The sequence below is a fragment of the Neocloeon triangulifer genome, unplaced genomic scaffold (genome assembly GCF_031216515.1).
Source record: "Neocloeon triangulifer isolate White Clay Creek 2 clone unplaced genomic scaffold, ASM3121651v1 ptg000005l, whole genome shotgun sequence".
Lineage (NCBI taxonomy): Eukaryota > Metazoa > Arthropoda > Insecta > Ephemeroptera > Baetidae > Neocloeon > Neocloeon triangulifer.
The window spans coordinates 333631-352889 of record NW_026775548.1 but is presented as its reverse complement, the minus strand read 5'-3'; the positions used below and the strand labels follow the sequence as shown (position 1 = coordinate 352889).

General features: G+C 32.6%; 1 protein-coding gene across 1 annotated transcript in view; it reads left to right on the top strand.

The window, feature by feature from the left end:
- LOC132194018 (uncharacterized) overlaps positions 1–19259 on the top strand; it is a 25207-nt gene extending 5948 nt beyond the window's left edge. The window contains exons 2-13 of the mRNA XM_059615049.1: positions 5807–5899; positions 9638–9707; positions 9763–9965; positions 10492–10655; positions 10708–10843; positions 10905–11103; positions 12894–13165; positions 13232–13425; positions 13478–13552; positions 15653–15731; positions 17104–19011; positions 19073–19259. Of these exons, the coding sequence (XP_059471032.1) occupies positions 5863–5899; positions 9638–9707; positions 9763–9965; positions 10492–10655; positions 10708–10843; positions 10905–11103; positions 12894–13165; positions 13232–13425; positions 13478–13552; positions 15653–15731; positions 17104–19011; positions 19073–19119 (3384 nt within the window). The 5' untranslated portion in view covers positions 5807–5862 and the 3' untranslated portion in view covers positions 19120–19259. The remainder of the gene's footprint in view (positions 1–5806; positions 5900–9637; positions 9708–9762; positions 9966–10491; positions 10656–10707; positions 10844–10904; positions 11104–12893; positions 13166–13231; positions 13426–13477; positions 13553–15652; positions 15732–17103; positions 19012–19072) is intronic.

Genomic DNA, 19259 nt, shown 5'->3' with positions numbered 1-19259 from the left:
CTACAAATCGTTTAGTCACGACTAAACCACTCCACCACCCTGTGCTGCACCCTACAGCATTTACCCTGCAGCACTCCCATGCAATGTGAGCCCCGCCCAACCACGTTTATTCTCGCGCCCCAAGCCAGCCATGGAGCGCGCGTCTCAATCGCTCACTCAACAAACCTTCGCCTGAACCCAACTTATGGGTTCGAATTTCAACTTCCGATTCTAATACCAACACATCCTGAATATACAACACCGCCTTACTACAATATACGAATTAAAAGAATCTTCTGGAGTTTAATTTAATTATTATTCTCCCTTTGTGTTGGCCAACCTGGCCCGTACATATATATATATATATATATATACATATATATATATACATATATATCGTCGGCTACGCGGCCAAATGGCCGATCTGGTAATTACCCCTGTGGGGGAAAAGGCTAGTAGCCACTTTCCCCGTTGGGGAAAATGGCCGATGAGCCTTTTTTCAAATTTTACAGGAGAAGCAAAAAACTGATTATCTGCTCCAATTTTCAATGTTCAGATTCCAAAATTTGAACCAAAGTTCAGCATGTTATTGCAGATAATTTGGTAGACTTAATTTTCTTTTAAACCTTAATATACAACTGTTGTAAGAAATTTAAAGGGAAGTAACTCCACACTGAAAGAGTAAAACGTGCAATATAATCTAAATTAAACCACTTATGCGATTATTTCTTGCTTTTCTTTGTTCAGTTTAACTTGATAATAATATTTTATAATATAATTTTATTTTAATTCATCGTTTTTTATAATAATTTTATTATTTTATTTTATTTAAATTAATTTAAATTTTATTCTTTTATTTGCACAATAGTTAACAATTTTGGCATTAAAAGCATTTTTTTCTTATTTCACATGACCCGGCGTCACTTCTTATTATAATCTCATGAATAGTTTTACTGATACTTATTATAAATTGCAATAATTAGCAAAGTAAAATCTAGCTCGGATACAACATGAAGCTTCTGGTTGCATGTCAAATATTTTAATAAAAAAATCTATATTTCACTACTTATTTAATTTTAAAATTATATCTATTTTAAAGAATTATTTGCATTATCATGCAAAATGCATGAAAATGCTGTCACTATGGAATACAATATTGACGAAACTACAGCTTATTCTGATATTTTACTTCTTACTTAATGTTAGGTATTTTATTAAATTTATTAAAATTTTATTTTTATATTTTCTATATTTTCGATATTTTCATTATTTTTTACATTTATTGCATTTAAAACAATTTTGGCATTATTCAGCAAGCGGGAATGCTGCCTGCTTGCTGTGGAACTTGGTAAGGGGGCGTGGCACTGCCTTACTTTTGCTCCCTGAACTCGCGATAATGAGACATCTACCGAGAAAGTTGATACTTTTATGGTTATTTCTGATGCAGATTTTTACACTGAATGCATTGGAACAATAAAAAAAATTTGTCCGGAAATTCTCATCTGCCATTTTCCCCAACGGGGAAAGTGGCCACTAGCCATTTTCCCCACAGGGGTATTTACCAGATCGGCCATTTGGCCGCGTAGCCGACGATATATATATATATATATATATATATATATATATATATATATATATATATATATATATATATATATATATATATATATATATATATATATATATATATATATATATATATATATATATATATATATATATATAATATATATATATATATATACATATATATATATATATATACATATATATATATATATACATATATATATATATACATATATATATATATATGTATATATATATATATATGTATATATATATATATGTATATATATATATGTATATATATATATATATATATATATATATATATATGTGTCAGCGCTGGCAACGCCGTTTTCCAAACTGCGGTGGTCTGAATTGATAACACGATTTTGCAAAAGACGTCTAAATAATAAATCTGATACAAAATTTTCAACGGAGTATTTATGCTTATTCATTGTAAGGTTCCAATCGCAAACAAAAACGTCTATTTTTTTTTTGTACTGAAAAATTTCGAAATTTTTTACAAATAGCATTTTTTCAATTTGAACCATTTGTAAATATGTATATATATATATATATATATATATATATATATATATATATATATATATATATATATATATATATATATATATATATATATATATATATATATATATATATATATATATATATATATATATATATATATATATATATATATATATATATATATATATATATATAAATATATATATATATATATATATATATATATATATATAATATATATATATATATATATATATATAATATATATATATAAATATATATATATATATATATATATATATATATATAAATATATATATATATATATATATATATATATATATATATATATATATATATATATATATATATATATATATATATATATATATATATATATATATATATATATATATATATATATATATATATATATATATATATATATATATATATATATACATATTTACAAATGGTTCAAATTGAAAAAATGCTATTTGTAAAAAATTTCGAAATTTTTCAGTACAAAAAAAAAATAGACGTTTTTGTTTGCGATTGGAACCTTACAATGAATAAGCATAAATACTCCGTTGAAAATTTTGTATCAGATTTATTATTTAGACGTCTTTTGCAAAATCGTGTTATCAATTCAGAGCACCGCAGTTTGGAAAACGGCGTTGCCAGCGCTGACACAATTCAAGGCCACATTTTACACTCGAGAGGAGAGGCCCTTTGATCTTCCCCACACTTCTTCCAAGTTGCACACAAAAAACACTTAAAATCGGCAGCATAATTTTTATCCTCATCCATCTGGCAATAAAAAAAACCGCACGCTAACGGCAAACCATCCAACGTATACATGATTCTACATATAATGGGCAAAAGGTAAAGAAATTTTCGCATAATCTTACATTTTGGTTGCATTCACGATCTGTTCACGACCTGAAAACAACTTGATATTGCCCAACTTTTTGAATATCTTTAAAAAAATAGAGTCATGGTAATTTAAATTCAGAATCCAAAGTAGTAATCGAGTTATAGGAATACATTACATGTCATATTCTGTTCGTTGAGCAATTAGCATTTTTTGTAGTCCTGCGTCCGTTTTGAACTTATAGCAGCTTTTGATTATGCACCCCTCATCATATCTCCTATCTGCACCGCTTTCTTGCCCAGCAAGAGCAAAATAAATATTTGCTTTTGCAGTGAGAGAGTTCCAGAGAGAAAAAAGGAAGGAGGGTTAGAGTCAGACAGGCCGTCAGTGAGAAAATGGAAATAACCGAAAATAAATTATACTTCTTTCTTGAAAAAAATTATTTCAAAATTTAATTTTTCATCCAACAATTTATTTTTATGAACCGGAAATTTTCTCCCTGGCAATATTGGGTTCATTAAAAAGTATTCAACTTCTTAAGCCGAACTCTTCGTTTAAAAAATTTGAAACCAATAGTTAATTAATCTTAACATATTCGTAGTTCCACGCACTAAATTTTGGTAATGAAATTATCATTATTTATTCTCCTCGGTCGATATATTTTTTTATTATTATATCATTTTTAAAGAGAAGAAATGTGTTTACAACTAATACATTTCTGCTAAAACGCCCGACATCAAAAGAGACTCGTTGGCCGCCGTGGTAAACCCACACCATCGCAAAAAAAGAACAAATCACAAACACTTATAATCCTTACACAAAATATTGGACATTAGAAGCTGGATTGGTTGAGACGCCATTTTTCCGTTTCAAGAACCCAACCCACCCGCGGTCTTGAAACCGAAAAATGGCGTCTCGACCAATCCAACTTGTTATGTCCATAACACAAAAGAATAAAAGTGTAATTGAGACGAATATGAAATCGAGGGTTCCATTCATTCTACGTTATTCCTGTCTCAATTTTTTTTCTCAGTGCAATATTTACTTTTTTAACTGATCTCATTTTTGGAAATAAATAAATGTACAAGTAAATTGGGTCGAAAGATGACACGTTGCGCCGGAGACAGTGAAGCAATAGTCTGTCAGGCGTAATAGCTTTTTATCTCTCTCAAAAAGGCATCGCGGGCAAAAAGCTTGAGCCTAGAAAAGAAACAAACACGCTTAAATCTCAAACTTCAAAGGTGAAACTATTAAGATTGTTGAAACTTAATGCCATAATATGGTCTTTTTGATCTCACAAGTTTTAGCAAAATTCTTGCTAGTGGTGGTGCAGTTAATTGTCCAACAATTACTTTTTTCCCTTTCAAACAAACTATTGTTTTGCAACAAATGTAAGCAAACAATGTGATGTAACAATTTGGACAAATAAACAATCTAAACCCACTTAAGGTTAAAGCCGAATTTAAATTCAAATTACCACGAATCAGACATCTGCTAGTTGTAAACCCTTTCTTCTCTTTATTTTTCCTATTTAAAATTTTTGTATTGACCTCGCGAGAAGAATAAATAATAATAATAATCAACTGTCACTCGTGAAATTCTACCACAATATTAATATCAACTTTGTTTTTCACTATATTGTCAGTTTTCAAATTTATTTGTCTGTCGTCTGTATCAACGTTCACCGCTATACATGGCTCACTCAAAAACAACAGCAATTAGTAGCATAGGTATAAAATTGACAACTAAAATATTGAACGATTATTAATCTCCATACATCCTGATGAATTGATGGTGACGAGACCAAATAAAGTATTGTTTAGCGACATAACAGATCGGGGGAAAGGCGTCCAACTTATGTCTTTGTATTTTTTGATGTAATTTCTCTCTCTTGTAATCAATGTAATTTATAATATTGAATGTATGGATGATGTATTTGGGCAGAGAATGCCCGGTGGTACATTAATAAACACAATTTGTAACTATAAGTTTAAGTATCAGTCACACATACATACACATAATTAGTATATCTGCGAAGCAATAATTTTCTTCCTCTAGGTTATAAGGTTAGTTTTACTATTTAGTCGCAAAAGTACTAAAAAATACAAACAACATTTTAAACTATTTCATGAAGTTTTTACATTTAATAATATATTTTTAATAATTGTGATTTTTTAAAGGATTTTAAATGATCCTCATGGTTTCATAATTTTGAGTGGAGAAATTATTTTGCGAGGTCTTTTGACCAAAGAGCGCTGGGACAGGAGGCTTCTTGTCCACTTAAGGTTTTTTCAACATCATTTACATTGATTTATATAATTGCTTGCTTTTGGCCGGCCTGCCTTCTCTCCCTTCCCGTGTTTAACAGATCGGACGGTAGGTATTTTCTTATAGGGCCTTGAAAAGTCTCGATTCGTATAAATGTTGGTACAGATAGATTAGATTTGGCGTGCCCTTCAAAATGATGCCCTATAGTTATCATCTAGACTAAATTATCTATGCTCTACGTCATGCCGACTGCAAAGCAAATGCCAGGGGTTCGAGTCGAGAACATCTTACAATTAGACTTTGGATTTTCAAGGCAATTGTTTTATCACCATGAAAAATTAAAAAGGACCAGGATTTTGAAGGTCGCTTGAATAGCAACATATGAATCATTCCTTGATCAGCAATTATTTCGCAAGATGCTATACTCATTTAGAAATAAAACCTCCAACGGCTCCAACCCTCACTGATCGAGCTTTTTCAGTACTCACTTATTACCCCCCCCCCCCCCTCTGACACTAACGTTAGGTTTTTATCTTATTTTTTGATGCCACGCCACTAATATTTGTATTTCTTTTAAATTCTAAGGGAATGCATGAGATGATCGAGTGATGTAAACGAGAATGTGCAGTTGTTGACCAAAAATGGCAGAAGCAGGACAGCAGGGAAAATCAATCGAAGGTGATGAATATGTGTTTACGGAGCGAGGGAATTTTGATAAATTTGGTGTCAGAAAAAAATTATTATAGAGCAATTTCTACTTATACAAAAATAACCTTCATAATCGACGTCTCAAAGTTGATGGTCAAACCTTTAAGGGCATACTATTTGACATACATAATGTCCATAGCTACATACTCCTAATTGGGAGGGTGGAAACTGTCTAAGTGGAAACTGTCCAAAAGTGAAACTGTCCAACAGCATGGCGGCAAAAGGTGGGGCCAGGGCGTAAAGGGCAGGTCCGAGGGATAAAAGTGCCATGATTTGATAGTTTCGATGGCCATTGACTGAACGGAATTATTGCAAATAATTGTGTCCTTTGTCTAAGAAATTGCAAAACTTTATTTAAAAAAATCGACTGAAAATATTAATATTTCAAGTGGAAACTCTCCAGAGGTGAAACTGTCTAACGGCAAACACATGGCATCTATGTAATTTGGACAATTTCACCTTTGGAGAGTTTCCAATTTAAAGAATTTAAATTATATAATAGATATATATAACTAATATTCAAAGTTGAAACTCTCCAGAGTGGAAACTGTCCAGCGGTGAAACTGTCCAGCGAGCGAGCGGCGAGGGGAGTCGTATTTTACTGAGCGCGCGCAGTCGGAGGGGGACTTTGCGCGCGGTTAAAGCAACCGCGCGTGTTAACTATTTATCCTATGCCCAAACGAGGAGGAAAATATTTTTTTATTGTAAAATTTAATATTAATAAACCTAAATTGTTTGAAATAACACAGCAATATTTACATTCAATAGAAAAGAACAAAATAAAATTAAATGAAAAAAAGGGAACTTTAAAATTATTAAAAAATACAATGATAAATATCAGACAACTGCAAATTTAAATTAGGGGCAAATTGAATTACCCCTATTTTTCCTCACCGTTTCACTGAATAAATTCTAGAAATTAAAATAATAATTTTTTTATTGGATACAATAAATTTTTTGTCGTTTGCAACCTAAATATAATACAATTTAATATATTAAATTTTATTTTAGTTTTACTCGTTTTTTACTGATAAACTTAGTTTTTTGGCAATCCTATCTTAATCCACACTTTTTACATTCACTGTCATTATTTACAGCTGTATGATAGTTTTAATTTGTATAGACAATAAAATGGAATCCGTTGCATGTCTTGTTTCAAAATGCGCTTCTTTCCAGTTTGGGTTTGTCTTTGCGGGAGCATTATTGATTTGTGGGTCAATTTTAACATTTTTATGATATCGTTTTTCCATTAATTTTGAGCATTTGTAACGTCTAGGGGCCGGAGATCTAATTTATTTTTTAGATCACTAACTCACAATCAGTAGTTTGTACCAGACCAGCCAACTTGTACAGTCATGAAGTCTTGAAAATGTATACTTGGAGAGTTGCAAAGCTTTTATCAGAAATCAGGATTTTGGCATTTTGAGATTATTCAAATCATTAAAAGTAAGGTGATTTAAAAAAAGTATTTTTCAAAATAATAAAAAATTCATAAAAAAATTATATTAATAAAATTTATTAATAACCAGATTTTGAATGCAGAAATTAAACTAATTTTGTAACAGTTTTTTTTTCAATTCGATTGACAACGAATGAACTGTAAAAACTGAAACCTTCGGTGCCATGAAATATTTAATTAAAATTACCATGTTAAAATAAATACATACAGAGTTATGCTGGTTTCTTTGAATGTGCGATATACATCCAATATTTTTCAAATAATTAATTTAAATTAATTTCTTTTAAAAGTGAATGCATTTCTTTTGGCAGCTCCTTTGAAATTAAAGTATTTATGATATATTTCTACATTTTAAAATTTGCATAAAATATCAAAATTTAATTATCTGTCCTTCAGTTACAGATACGGTAGAAATTCATGATTGAAAATTTGATGCTGTCAAGAAATTTTAATCGCCTTTTCAAAACAGAAGCGTTTATTTTATTCAGGAGAAAAGTTATCAAAAAATTAAATTCTGTACAATCTCTACTTCTCACTCCCATATGCGAACAGTTAGATTTTCGCGCCGCTTGAATGGAAGATGCCATAAATGTTTGAACTATTTATGTTCCTTGAATTGTATCGACTGAGAAGAATAAATAATACGAATTCTGTTACGAGGGTAAACCCGCTCTTATAATAAGTCGGTTAAACAAAATATACCTGAGCAATGATTTCTTAGTACAATTTTGTAGCATTGCCGGCGTCAGGAAATACTTTAAAATAAATATTTTAAAATATGTTATTTACCTTTATTTTCCATCTTTGTCGTTGGAGGTATAATTTTCAAACCTATATTTAAAAAGAAAATTAAAAATATAATGGTTTCAATGATATAATTTAATCGCAGAGTGTCAAATAATTTTGTATTTTATTTTATATATATGTGTTTTTTTTTTTTACGTATTTTTAGTGTTTTATTACTTTTTAATTAATGTAAATATTGCTGTGTTATTTCAAACAATTTTGGATCAATAATAACAATACAAAATAATAATAATAACAATACAAATTTTTTTCCTCCTCGTTTGGGCATAGGATAAATAGTTAACACGCGCGGTTGCTTTAACCGCGCGCAAAGTCCCCCTCCGACTGCGCGCGCTCAGTAAAATACGACTCCCCTCGCCGCTCGCTCGCTGGACAGTTTCACCGCTGGACAGTTTCCACTCTGGAGAGTTTCAACTTTGAATATTAGTTATAGATAGAGTATTTATTGAACACAACTAGGTGTACAACGGGTGTCTAAAGCTAATTTGTCTTCCTAAAATTAGTTTTACAATTAAGTTTGTTTCTATAATTATTACAAAGTACAAAATTAGTTAATTCTGATTTTTGCAGCCTCTCTTAGGCTTAGTTTTCGTTCATTACATTGAAGAATATGATATTGTGAACATTTCTTACCGCAGTGTTTGCATTCACAATCTATTGTCGCTTGAGAATGAAAATTTTTTATTCTTACAAAATAAATAGTGGTACCCGTGACAGGCAAATCTCGTAAACACTTGGCGATCACTGAACATTGCACATTGCCAATTTTTATTCTTCAAAGTTTCTGTCTCGTAGAACTCATCACATATCTCAAGAATGTTTAAATATTTAGACACACAAAATTTATGGAATGCTTCAGTTTCAGTTAGAGAATATTTTACCTGTAAGTCCGATACAAAGAGATCAGTGTCAACTAATTCATACACAAATCTAGATCTAATATTAGTTATATATATCTATTACATAATTTAAATTCTTTAAATCGGAAACTCTCCAAAGGTGAAATTGTCCAAATTACATAGATGCCATGTGTTTGCCGTTAGACAGTTTCACCTCTGGAGAGTTTCCACTTGAAATATTAATATTTTCAGTCGATTTTTTTAAATAAAGTTTTGCAATTTCTTAGACAAAGGACACAATTATTTGCAATAATTCCGTTCAGTCAATGGCCATCGAAACTATCAAATCATGGCACTTTTATCCCTCGGACCTGCCCTTTACGCCCTGGCCCCACCTTTTGCCGCCATGCTGTTGGACAGTTTCACCTTTGGACAGTTTCCACTTAGACAGTTTCCTACCACTCCTTATAATTATGGGGGAAATTATAAAAATAATTTTTTGCCCATATCTCTCCTTTAACAGCTGAATCATAAAATGTTAAGCTCTTATTTCAAAGCAGATGTTAACCCAAAAGACAACACATTAAAACAATTATTTCACAGGTGCCGAAAAGGAAGTTCTGAAAGAAATTGCTTGCCTAGGGCGTTTTGAAAACTATGAGAATGCGGATGTGTAATTTACAAGCTCCAGACTTTAATACATTAAATAATAACATTCGAATTTCCAGTGCTTGCGTCCTAGTTATAAGTTACGAATTTAAAAATAAAGAAAATTGGCGTGAGGGAAATGAAGAAGACCGAAGAATATTGAAAGAAGCCTTCGCTGACAAAAGAAAGTGTAAATTTCAGGATCTGCAATCGCCAACAAATTCTAGAATACTTGAAATTCTATCAAATGAGGTGGAATTTAAAAAAATGTTCGAAATACCAGGCAAGATATGAATTTAAATTTTGGCATATTTTGTGTGTGTCTGTTTTGCTGACTAGATAAGCAAACCTCTTGAAACTTTTTAAAAATACATTCATTTTTATCATTTTATTTATAGAATAATTTTTTGACAATTACATTGAAGTTAAAATTTAAATTCTTGTATAACATGCGTCTTATCCACAATTTGCTTCTTGTTGAAAGCACATTAGTAAACTAAAACGTTTTTTCACAAAAAAAAAGGTGAAAATAAAATTCAAATTCATGCTTAAGCAGTGTGGGTGGTGAATTTTTAACCGCATCGTATTTATTAACTTTTCCTGCTTGCAATTTCGATTATTGAATATTTCTAATAACAATTACTTATTCTCTCTGACCATGTTTAGCTACTTATACATACAAATGTAAAAAATTTATCTTTTAAATCTGGCAAAATCGCGATCAAGTCAACACAGTTAGTTTCTATGCAGCCTAAAATGTTTAAAACTGACAAAACTACAAAGTCTTACTGTGTTTTATCGTGTTCCAGAAATCCCATCAGTATTTTTCCTCTTCATCTTTTCTCACGGAACTGCAAACAACATAATTGAAACAGACCTCGAGGATAATGAACTGATGAGCACGACGTATATAATAGAAGCGATAAAGAAGACGCCCAATTTAAAGAATGCACTCAATGTCATTTTCTTTGGCGTAATAAACACATTAGATTTTCAATGGATTTGTAGTTGTAAAAATATTGTAGCCTTGCCGGGGAGATCTCAACGATGATGCGTACAATAAGAAGAAGAAGTATGAGAATTTTAAGAACGAAACTGCAAGTAAAGTTACCAACATGCCCGATGCTGAGAATTTTGTGCTTGTTTATGCTGCAGTCGAATGTATGACCATTTAAAATATTTTAAATCACTTGAATTTTTTAAAACACAAATAATATTTTAGCAATGAAGTGCATTAGGGATTTACAAGCCGGTACAAGGTTGGCTCAAGAAATTTGCAAGATATTAAATTCTCTTGAGGAAGATGTTCCGTTAGAGACGTTTCTGAGCAAATTCAACCAGGCAATTCACAACCTGCGAGATAAAACGAGCCAGACACCGGAGGTCAAATACACTCCGCACAGGAAATTCGTGATTAGCAAGTACATATAAAGCCCTTATTTTTTCATTCTTTATATATATATATATATATATATATATATATATATATATATATATATATATATATATATATATATATATATATATATATATATATATATATATATTACGTGGAGTTTAAATGGCAAAAATTAATGACCGCGTTCTTGGATACTAGTGGGTAGAAGAAGTTGTGCACTAATTTTCATTGAAATCATGGTGTGCCATCTCTATAGCACACCCACACCCGGTATATGCGCACAATTTGAACTTGTCTGAATAAGTCTGAATAAAGAATTTGCAGAATATTGTAGCACTGAAAAAATGAGCGTTAGTGTTAGTCGAAGCTTGAACCAAAGCGCAGTAAAAAAGTCAAATTCAATTTAAATCGCTTCTGGTCCAGACTGAATGCATTCGGATGATAGTTTGGACTTTCGGAGCTTTTTGAACAAAAAATGCATTCTGAGCAAAGACCGCTTAGACCAAAACCATTCAGTCAACTCTGCGCGTTTGATAATCAAAATAGTTTAGTTATTTCATCTTACAAATTTTTATAATTTTAATTAGTTAAAACGTCAATAATTCGAGTTTTGTTGGAGCTACAGCAAAATTCCGGGTACGAAAATGACCGCCTCAATGTCTTCTTTCGAGCCATGTGTCACACAAGATGGAAAATAAATGAAAAGGTCAAAGGTCACCGGGATCAATGACCTTTTGTGACCTGGTCACAATGTGTAATACATTTCTGGATAGACCGTGTCAAGACAATTACTTTTTGTCATTAGGTATTTTGGGCCATCTTGCTCAGGGGCAAAGTTACAGAGGCTCAAAGACATTTTACCAGAAAATTTGATCGGAAAACCACGTTTTTTAATCTTTTTATTTTTCTATTTATTTAACATCAAAAAATGCCATCTGGTTTATTTTCTTATATAACGTAAAATTTTACGCTCTACAAAATGGCTATTTCAGAATAAAAATAAAATTGGGGGATAAAAACTTCATTTTTGAGGTCAAAGGTCATGAGGTCACCGGAAGTGACCTTGAACTTTGACCCAGCTGTGTACCAACATAATTTTGGGATGCGCAGCCTTTGCTTTGACCTACGATTTTGCAATCAACAGCAAAGTTGAAGAGGGCAACAAGACAAATACAACCATATCAGAATTTTGTTCTACAACCACGGGAAGCCAAGATACAGTTGATTGAAAAATTTCCAAAATCCGAATTTGAATGTCCCGTAAAACCCATAAATTTCGAGATAACGGGGTAAAACTATATATTTTTGAAAACCTCCTGGCATGGTCTTTAAGATCCTATAATATGGTTGAGATCGGTTGACCCTGCCAAAAGTATACACCTTTCAAATATTTTCGCTGTATTATAAATTACTTTAATTTTTTTTTGCACATTTTATTATTAAAATATTTGTCAAACTTTCTTCAAAAAGTAGCTTAAAAGGTTAATTTTTTTCTATTTTTTTTCTTCCTTTTTGTGAACATTGAAACTTTACATAAAAAAATCTTTCAAATGCGTGTTCTTTTTTTCAGAATGCACATGGCTGAAAAACACAAGTTTTCTGGAAAATTTATCTCAAAGCATTGTTTTTTTTTATTTTTATTTTTTTTTGCTAAATATTTATATGGTAGTAAAAATAAACTTGTGACTACTTCGTTGGTAGTGAATTGTAAACTTTGTCTGGCATTCGTGTTTACATAAAGATCAATAATAGCCGGTTATTGGATGAATCTATAAATTTTAAATTTTCGCAAAAACCTGTGCTCTTTTTTAGGGCCGCTTCTCCATGCAAGGAGGGCGCACAAGCGGATGCAGTTGGAGGTAGCTTAGCGGATATAATTCCTGCTGGACGAACTGGATTCTTTAATTGGAAATGTGATCATAGCTCAACAGCTGTTCGAAGAAAATGGGCTGTGATATTCTGTTGCACTGAGAAATCCAACCAACTTGTTTTGCGCGCAGAAAAAGCACTTCGTGAAAATTTGGACTTTGAGACCAAAATACTAGACAATACCTTTGAGAATCTTCAGGCTGTTTTAAAAAAAAGTAGATATAAATTGCACGGGAAACGCAAACATATTAATTATGTTGAATATTATTGCTTTTTCGCAGTCAAAGGAGAACCAAGTGATGTCGGTTGCTTTTTGATGCTTTGTCTTGCTCCACTGTCTTTGGATGCAGGAAAAGAGGTCTGCGTCAGTTTTAAAAGTGTGTGGGTTAAAGTTGGTGACATTGTCTACAAATTCTATGGACCTAGAAATCCGAGGTGGATTGCAAGACCAAAAATTTTCTTTTTTGTGAACCACGTAATGCCCCTAAATGTGTAGCAACTGACAATTAGTAAATCACTGCAAATAGGTTGGAGAACTTCCCACTAATTCAGAAGTAACACAAATTCCGAGCAACGACCAGGATATTCCAAATCCACACAATGTAAGTATATGTTCTTGAGAAAACTGCAAATTATCTTTTTGCTGGAAATTTTGAACTAATTACTAAAAAATTGAGCTCTCCAGAATCGTTGTAGTTTCAGCAACAAATTTCAATTTTCAACACGAGAGAACCAATTTCTTGAATATTGTGCAGAAAATTTTATAGGAACTTTTAGAAACTAAAAAAGAAGTAATAAGTTGTATAGGTTGACTTAATAGTCATGCTTGGATAAGGTAAGGACCAGTCTTTTTGACAAGGAGAAACAACTTGGGACAAGAACGTAATGTCATTAAATTTTTTAATAAAATTGTTCAAGAAATTAGTAATTGCGATGGGGGTCATGTATCGCGCGAACTTTTCTTGGCGCTCCTTCGGAGAGAAAATAAGTGCGCCGCCACCTCCCTCTGAAAAATGGTTTGACAGTTTCCGACATCACAAGCGTGCACAAGCAGCCTCCCCGCCGGCCAGCAACGAGACGGACGAGAGGGGCAAGGCGAGCAGCGCGGAGATCAAAACGAACCGCGTTTAGTTGGAAAAAAAGTGTGTGAAAAGAAAGGTACAGTTTTAATTTTTTACCAGAATTAATATTTTGAAAAATGAAAGTAGAAGAACGGACAAGAATTTTGGTATTTTAAAAAAATGAAAAAAATCTTTACGGAACTCAGCGTAATAAAAGGGTCCGCTAAAATTAGTGCCATTTATTATTATTATAATTATTATTATTGTTTATTCTTCACAAATCAAGTCAAGTGGGAAAAAATTTCCAAAATAAATTTATAAGAGAAAATAGCAATCGCAAAGTTGTAGCCAAAGAGCTGTTATTTCATTTCGTCTTTAATAACTTTTACGTCCGAATTTTTTAATTTTATCTCCCAAGGCCTCAAACTCAAAATAACAAATTTTCGCCAGAAGAAATAATTTTTTTTAGATTTCTTCTGAGATAGTCTATCGTGGTCTATCGATTCCTTGGTTAATTGTTGTCCTGATCCTAAATTTGCACAAGAAAATATTCAGCCGTTTTAATTTCAGAAAAAAAAGTTTCTTGTCAAGTCGCACGACCTTCCTGACCGACTTGCGCTACCACCAGGTTGAGCGACCATTAATTTTCTGAAATTAAAACGGCTAAATATTTTCTTGTGCAAATTTAGGATCAGGACAACAATTAACCAAGGAATCGATTGGCTATCTCAGAAGAAATCTAAAAAATTTATTTCTTGGCGAAAATTTATTATTTTGAGTTACTTCGGAGTTACTTCGGAGATAAAATTGAAAAATTCGGACGTAAAAGTTATTAAAGACGAAATTAAATAACAGCTCTTTGCTACAACCTTGCAATTAAGTTATTTCCTCTTAAATAAAAATGTAATTTGGAAATGGCATTACTTTTAGCAGACCCTTATCCTCATATTACTCAGCGTTCTGTAGATTTTTTCATTTTTTTTTAAATACCAAAATTCTTGTCCCTTTTTCTACTTTCATTTTAGGATATATTTGTTAAAAAATTAAAACTGTACCTTTCTTTTCACACACTTTTTTCCAACTAAACGCGGTTCGTTTTGATCTCCGCGCTGCTCGCCTTGCCCCTCTCGTCCGTCTCAATTGCTGGCCGGCGGGGAGGCTGCTTGTGCACGCTTGTGATGTCGGAAACTGTCAAAACATTTTTCAGAGGGAGGTGGTGGCGCACTTATTTTCCCTTCGAAGGAGCGCCAAGAAAAATTCGCGCGACAGTTTGTCCATCAGACCTTTCAACCTTTACTCCGCAACAAGCCCCCACCGCACGAAGACCCTGATTTTCATTATCAATCAATTTTTTACCTTGATAGACTTAATTAATATAGTTATAGTGACAAGTGACAAGAAGCGGTGTGGACACTATTTTGCCATTTAATTTTCCAAAGCTGTAATATTTTGGGATTTTCTTTAAAAAAAATTTAATTCAGTTCCATAGTATGCTTGTGCTGCCTCTAAGCGGTGTATGGAATTGAATGTTCTTTTATTAAAAAATTAAATGACATTGCGCGTTCTTGTCCTTTAATGGTTAATATTTGATATGTTTCTAAAAATTTTATAAAAAATTTAAAAAACCAACCTTTTTGGCAGGGAATCGTGGAATCATCAGATTTTGAGCTGCAAGGAACCAACCATTCAGGATCGTGTGTGTGTATCCTCAACGCTCCTGGTAAATAAAAACAAAAGATTTTAACCAAATTAAATAAGCAAGGTTAGTTGGAGGATTTGGTGTCTTTACCAAATTGTTTAATTTAAGGGATTCATATTTTTGATGAAATTATTCTCTTGAGAAATTAAATTTAATTAACATGTTTTTTCTTAGCTTTCAAAAATATTTGTTTATAAATTTTTAAAATTCATCAATAGACACTAATATATTATCATTATTGTGATTTACCTCTTAATTGGTAAAGGCCCCAGTGGTTTAGTAGTCCTGCCTGATAAATCTGATGGGTTAACAACATAATGAGGAATTCCCGTTCTTTCCCTTAAACGGGCTGGGCCAATGGTCAATGCAAATGGAGTATAGTGTAGGTTGGATTATTGATGAAAGAATATACGGAGAGCCCCGGAATGGAAATGACACTTATTTTTTAACAGCGTAAATAGTAATGAGTTCCATGAGATGGACTAAAAAGAAAAAAGAAACGGGTGCAATGTCTAATAAATTAATGTTCTGATTAAAGGGTTCTAATGGAACTAAAGGATTATGAATATGTTCAACCGAAGCCATTTTTTTGAGCTTTTAAAAATCTTTGATCGCCTGACTGCAGCCCCCCGCTGAACCAATTTTGATTTTTCCAACGTCAATATTTTTTTTATTTTGCATCTAGTACAACATGTCTTAGCTTAGGATTGAAAAGATTCAATCATTCTAACAAGGTATGCTAGCGAGATGACACACCCCGATTACCATAAAAATTGGTGTACAACTTGTACTACCCATTGAATTTTTGCCCAATTTTCGTTGATTAATTTTTGCCATTTAAACTCCATGTAATTACATTGGAGTAATTGGAAGTAGGCAACATTATACACAGCGGACGCTTTTGTTGCCTACATTTGATCGTTTTTAACATGCGTTTCAATGAAACCCACCCTCCCTTGTGAAATTGGGCAGCTTTTGATAGCCATTCCAGAACACCCAAGAGTAGTGCAAGTTGCATATACCAACTTTCAACAAAATCGGGGTGTGTCATCTTAGCCTACCTTGTAAGATAAGGCTGCTATAAGAACCAATGTTATTTGATTTCGCAAATGGTGAATTCTCACAGCAAAATTAAAATTAAAAGTTATTTATATTACAATAGACAATAGTCACAGAGCAGGGTTTGCCGCGGCGGCTTAGTCTCTTTTCTTGTGTAGCATTGTAAAAAAGCGGTCAAATATTTGTTTGTACTAAAGTAGATTTGATGATTATTGTGAAGGATTTCCCAATCTCTCGTTTAATAAGAATATGGGCCTAAAATTATTATAAAAATTATTTCAATTATTTGTAAAATCCATTAAATGGGATATCAAGTAATAATATTTTGTTTCAGGGTCCGATGTCCTTGAAGATCTCATCAAGGTTTTTGAAAACTCTGCTCTTTCGAGTAACGATCAGAATGACCAGGCACACATTCTTGAAAAAGCCTTGGATCTTGTTCGGCGCAAAAGCGTTGGCAATGAGAATTGCCCAATCAATGAGAATTGCCCAATCAATGAGAATTGCCCAATCAATGAGAATTGCCCAATCAATGAAAATTGCCCAATCAATGAGAATTGCCCAATCAATGAGAATTGCCCAATCAATGAAAATTGCCCAATCAATGAGAATTGCCCAATCAATGAGAATTGCCCAAACAAAGAGAATCGCCCAATAATTTCACAAATTTCAACCACTCTTCACTGTTTGGTTGACTTTCAACGGGGGCATTCATACTTTGTTGAGCCTAATTTCAAAATTACAAGTAAAGTCTGTGGAAAGTTCGAAATCTTTTCCAATGAAATGAGATGGTCATTTGATCATCTTAAAAAAGAAATGAAACGGAATCTGCTCGACAACGATAATGACTACGCTGTATGGATAATTTCCTCTATCTCTGGTTCAGGAAAAACCTCGGTTATCAAAGAGCTTACACGCTTCTTCACCAAATGTCAGAGGGGGAAAAATATTGTCCCTTTTCTGCTTCAGGAAAAATATTTTGAGAGTGCTAGTGATAGTGATCTTTCAGTAGAAGAGCTTTTGAAAAATTCAAGTGGATTCATTCTAAACGAGGACGAACTGCTAAAAAATAAGGAACTAGTGTTACTTCTTGACGGTTTTGACGACATTTGTCTCAAATTCCGCAGCAAGGCGCTAAAACTGATTTGGAAAATGATAGAGCGTCAAATACCTCTAGTTATTGCAACTCAACCTCACGAGGAAGAGATGATAATGCACAATCTGAAAAACGTATCAACTTTTAAGGTTGAAATTGAACCGTTAACTAGCGAAGACCAAGATAACCTAATTAGAAAATTGAGTTTGTTTAATGAAAAAGAAGAGGAAAACAAGTTCATAAAAAAGATCAATGATTTACGACCCTTAAAAATTTTTGATAACCCTTCCCAATTAAAGCTCATTGCTGAAATGCGGCCGGATCTCTCGAAATTATATTACCTACACAAAGAAGTTAACAGGAAGAAGATTGAGAGTGCCGTGGCTCGACAAGAGCAAAATTCGACCAGCGTAGAGAATTACAAAATGAAAAATTTAATGCTTTTTCAAGCAGAATGCAATAAAATGGAAACATTTCAAGAAAACTTGGCCATTCAAGCGTTAATTTGTGACAGAAGTCGTCAATGCAATGCCAATGACGCGAGAATCGTAAAAAGTGAGCGTGAAAATGACTCAAGATATCTTCATCCATCGATAGCTTCGTTCCTTGTGACCAATAGGTTTCTGAAAGAGCTGGCGGGTAATCAATCGGATTCAAATATACCGATTTTTACCGGCAAAAATTTGAGTCAATGCCGGAAGTTATACAATAGTTTGTTATATTCAGATCACGAACAAGGCGAGAAATTTAAAATATATTTAAAAAAACTACCAATAATTCGTGTGCTCCATGTGGTGGTTAAAGAAGGGCTATGGTATATTTTCCAATATATTGTGCCGCATTTGGTTTTTCAGAAATTGAAATTATCGGCAGTCTCAGGAGATCAATATTATGTAAGCGACGGCTTCAAGCTGCTCGAAATTGCTTGTGGAACTTGCGAGGAAATGGCAATTAAATTGCTGGAAATGGGAGCCCATGAAGAATGCATCGATAATGAAAAAGAAGAAAAACTATGCAAATTGGTTGGAAAAATGGCATCAAAAAATTACTTAGAGCTTTTTGAAAAACTTAAAAAACTCTTCCCAGATCTGAAAGAATTATTGAATTCCAGCGACACTTTAGCTCTGTTGATTTCTGCTGAACACGGTAAGGTTGATATTTTAAAAAATCTAATTGAGCTAGGCATTAAAATCAATATCAAAGATAGAAATGGTAACACTGCACTTCACCATGCCAGTAGAAAAGGACACTTGAATTGTGTTAGGGAAATTCTCAACAGCGCAACCTCCACAAAAACAATAAGCGTATGTAATTATCCAGAGGGCAACGCTTCCTCTGAAACGATCTATATGCCATGCCCCAGTTCCGGGGTGGTCAACGCCCAAAACAAATTT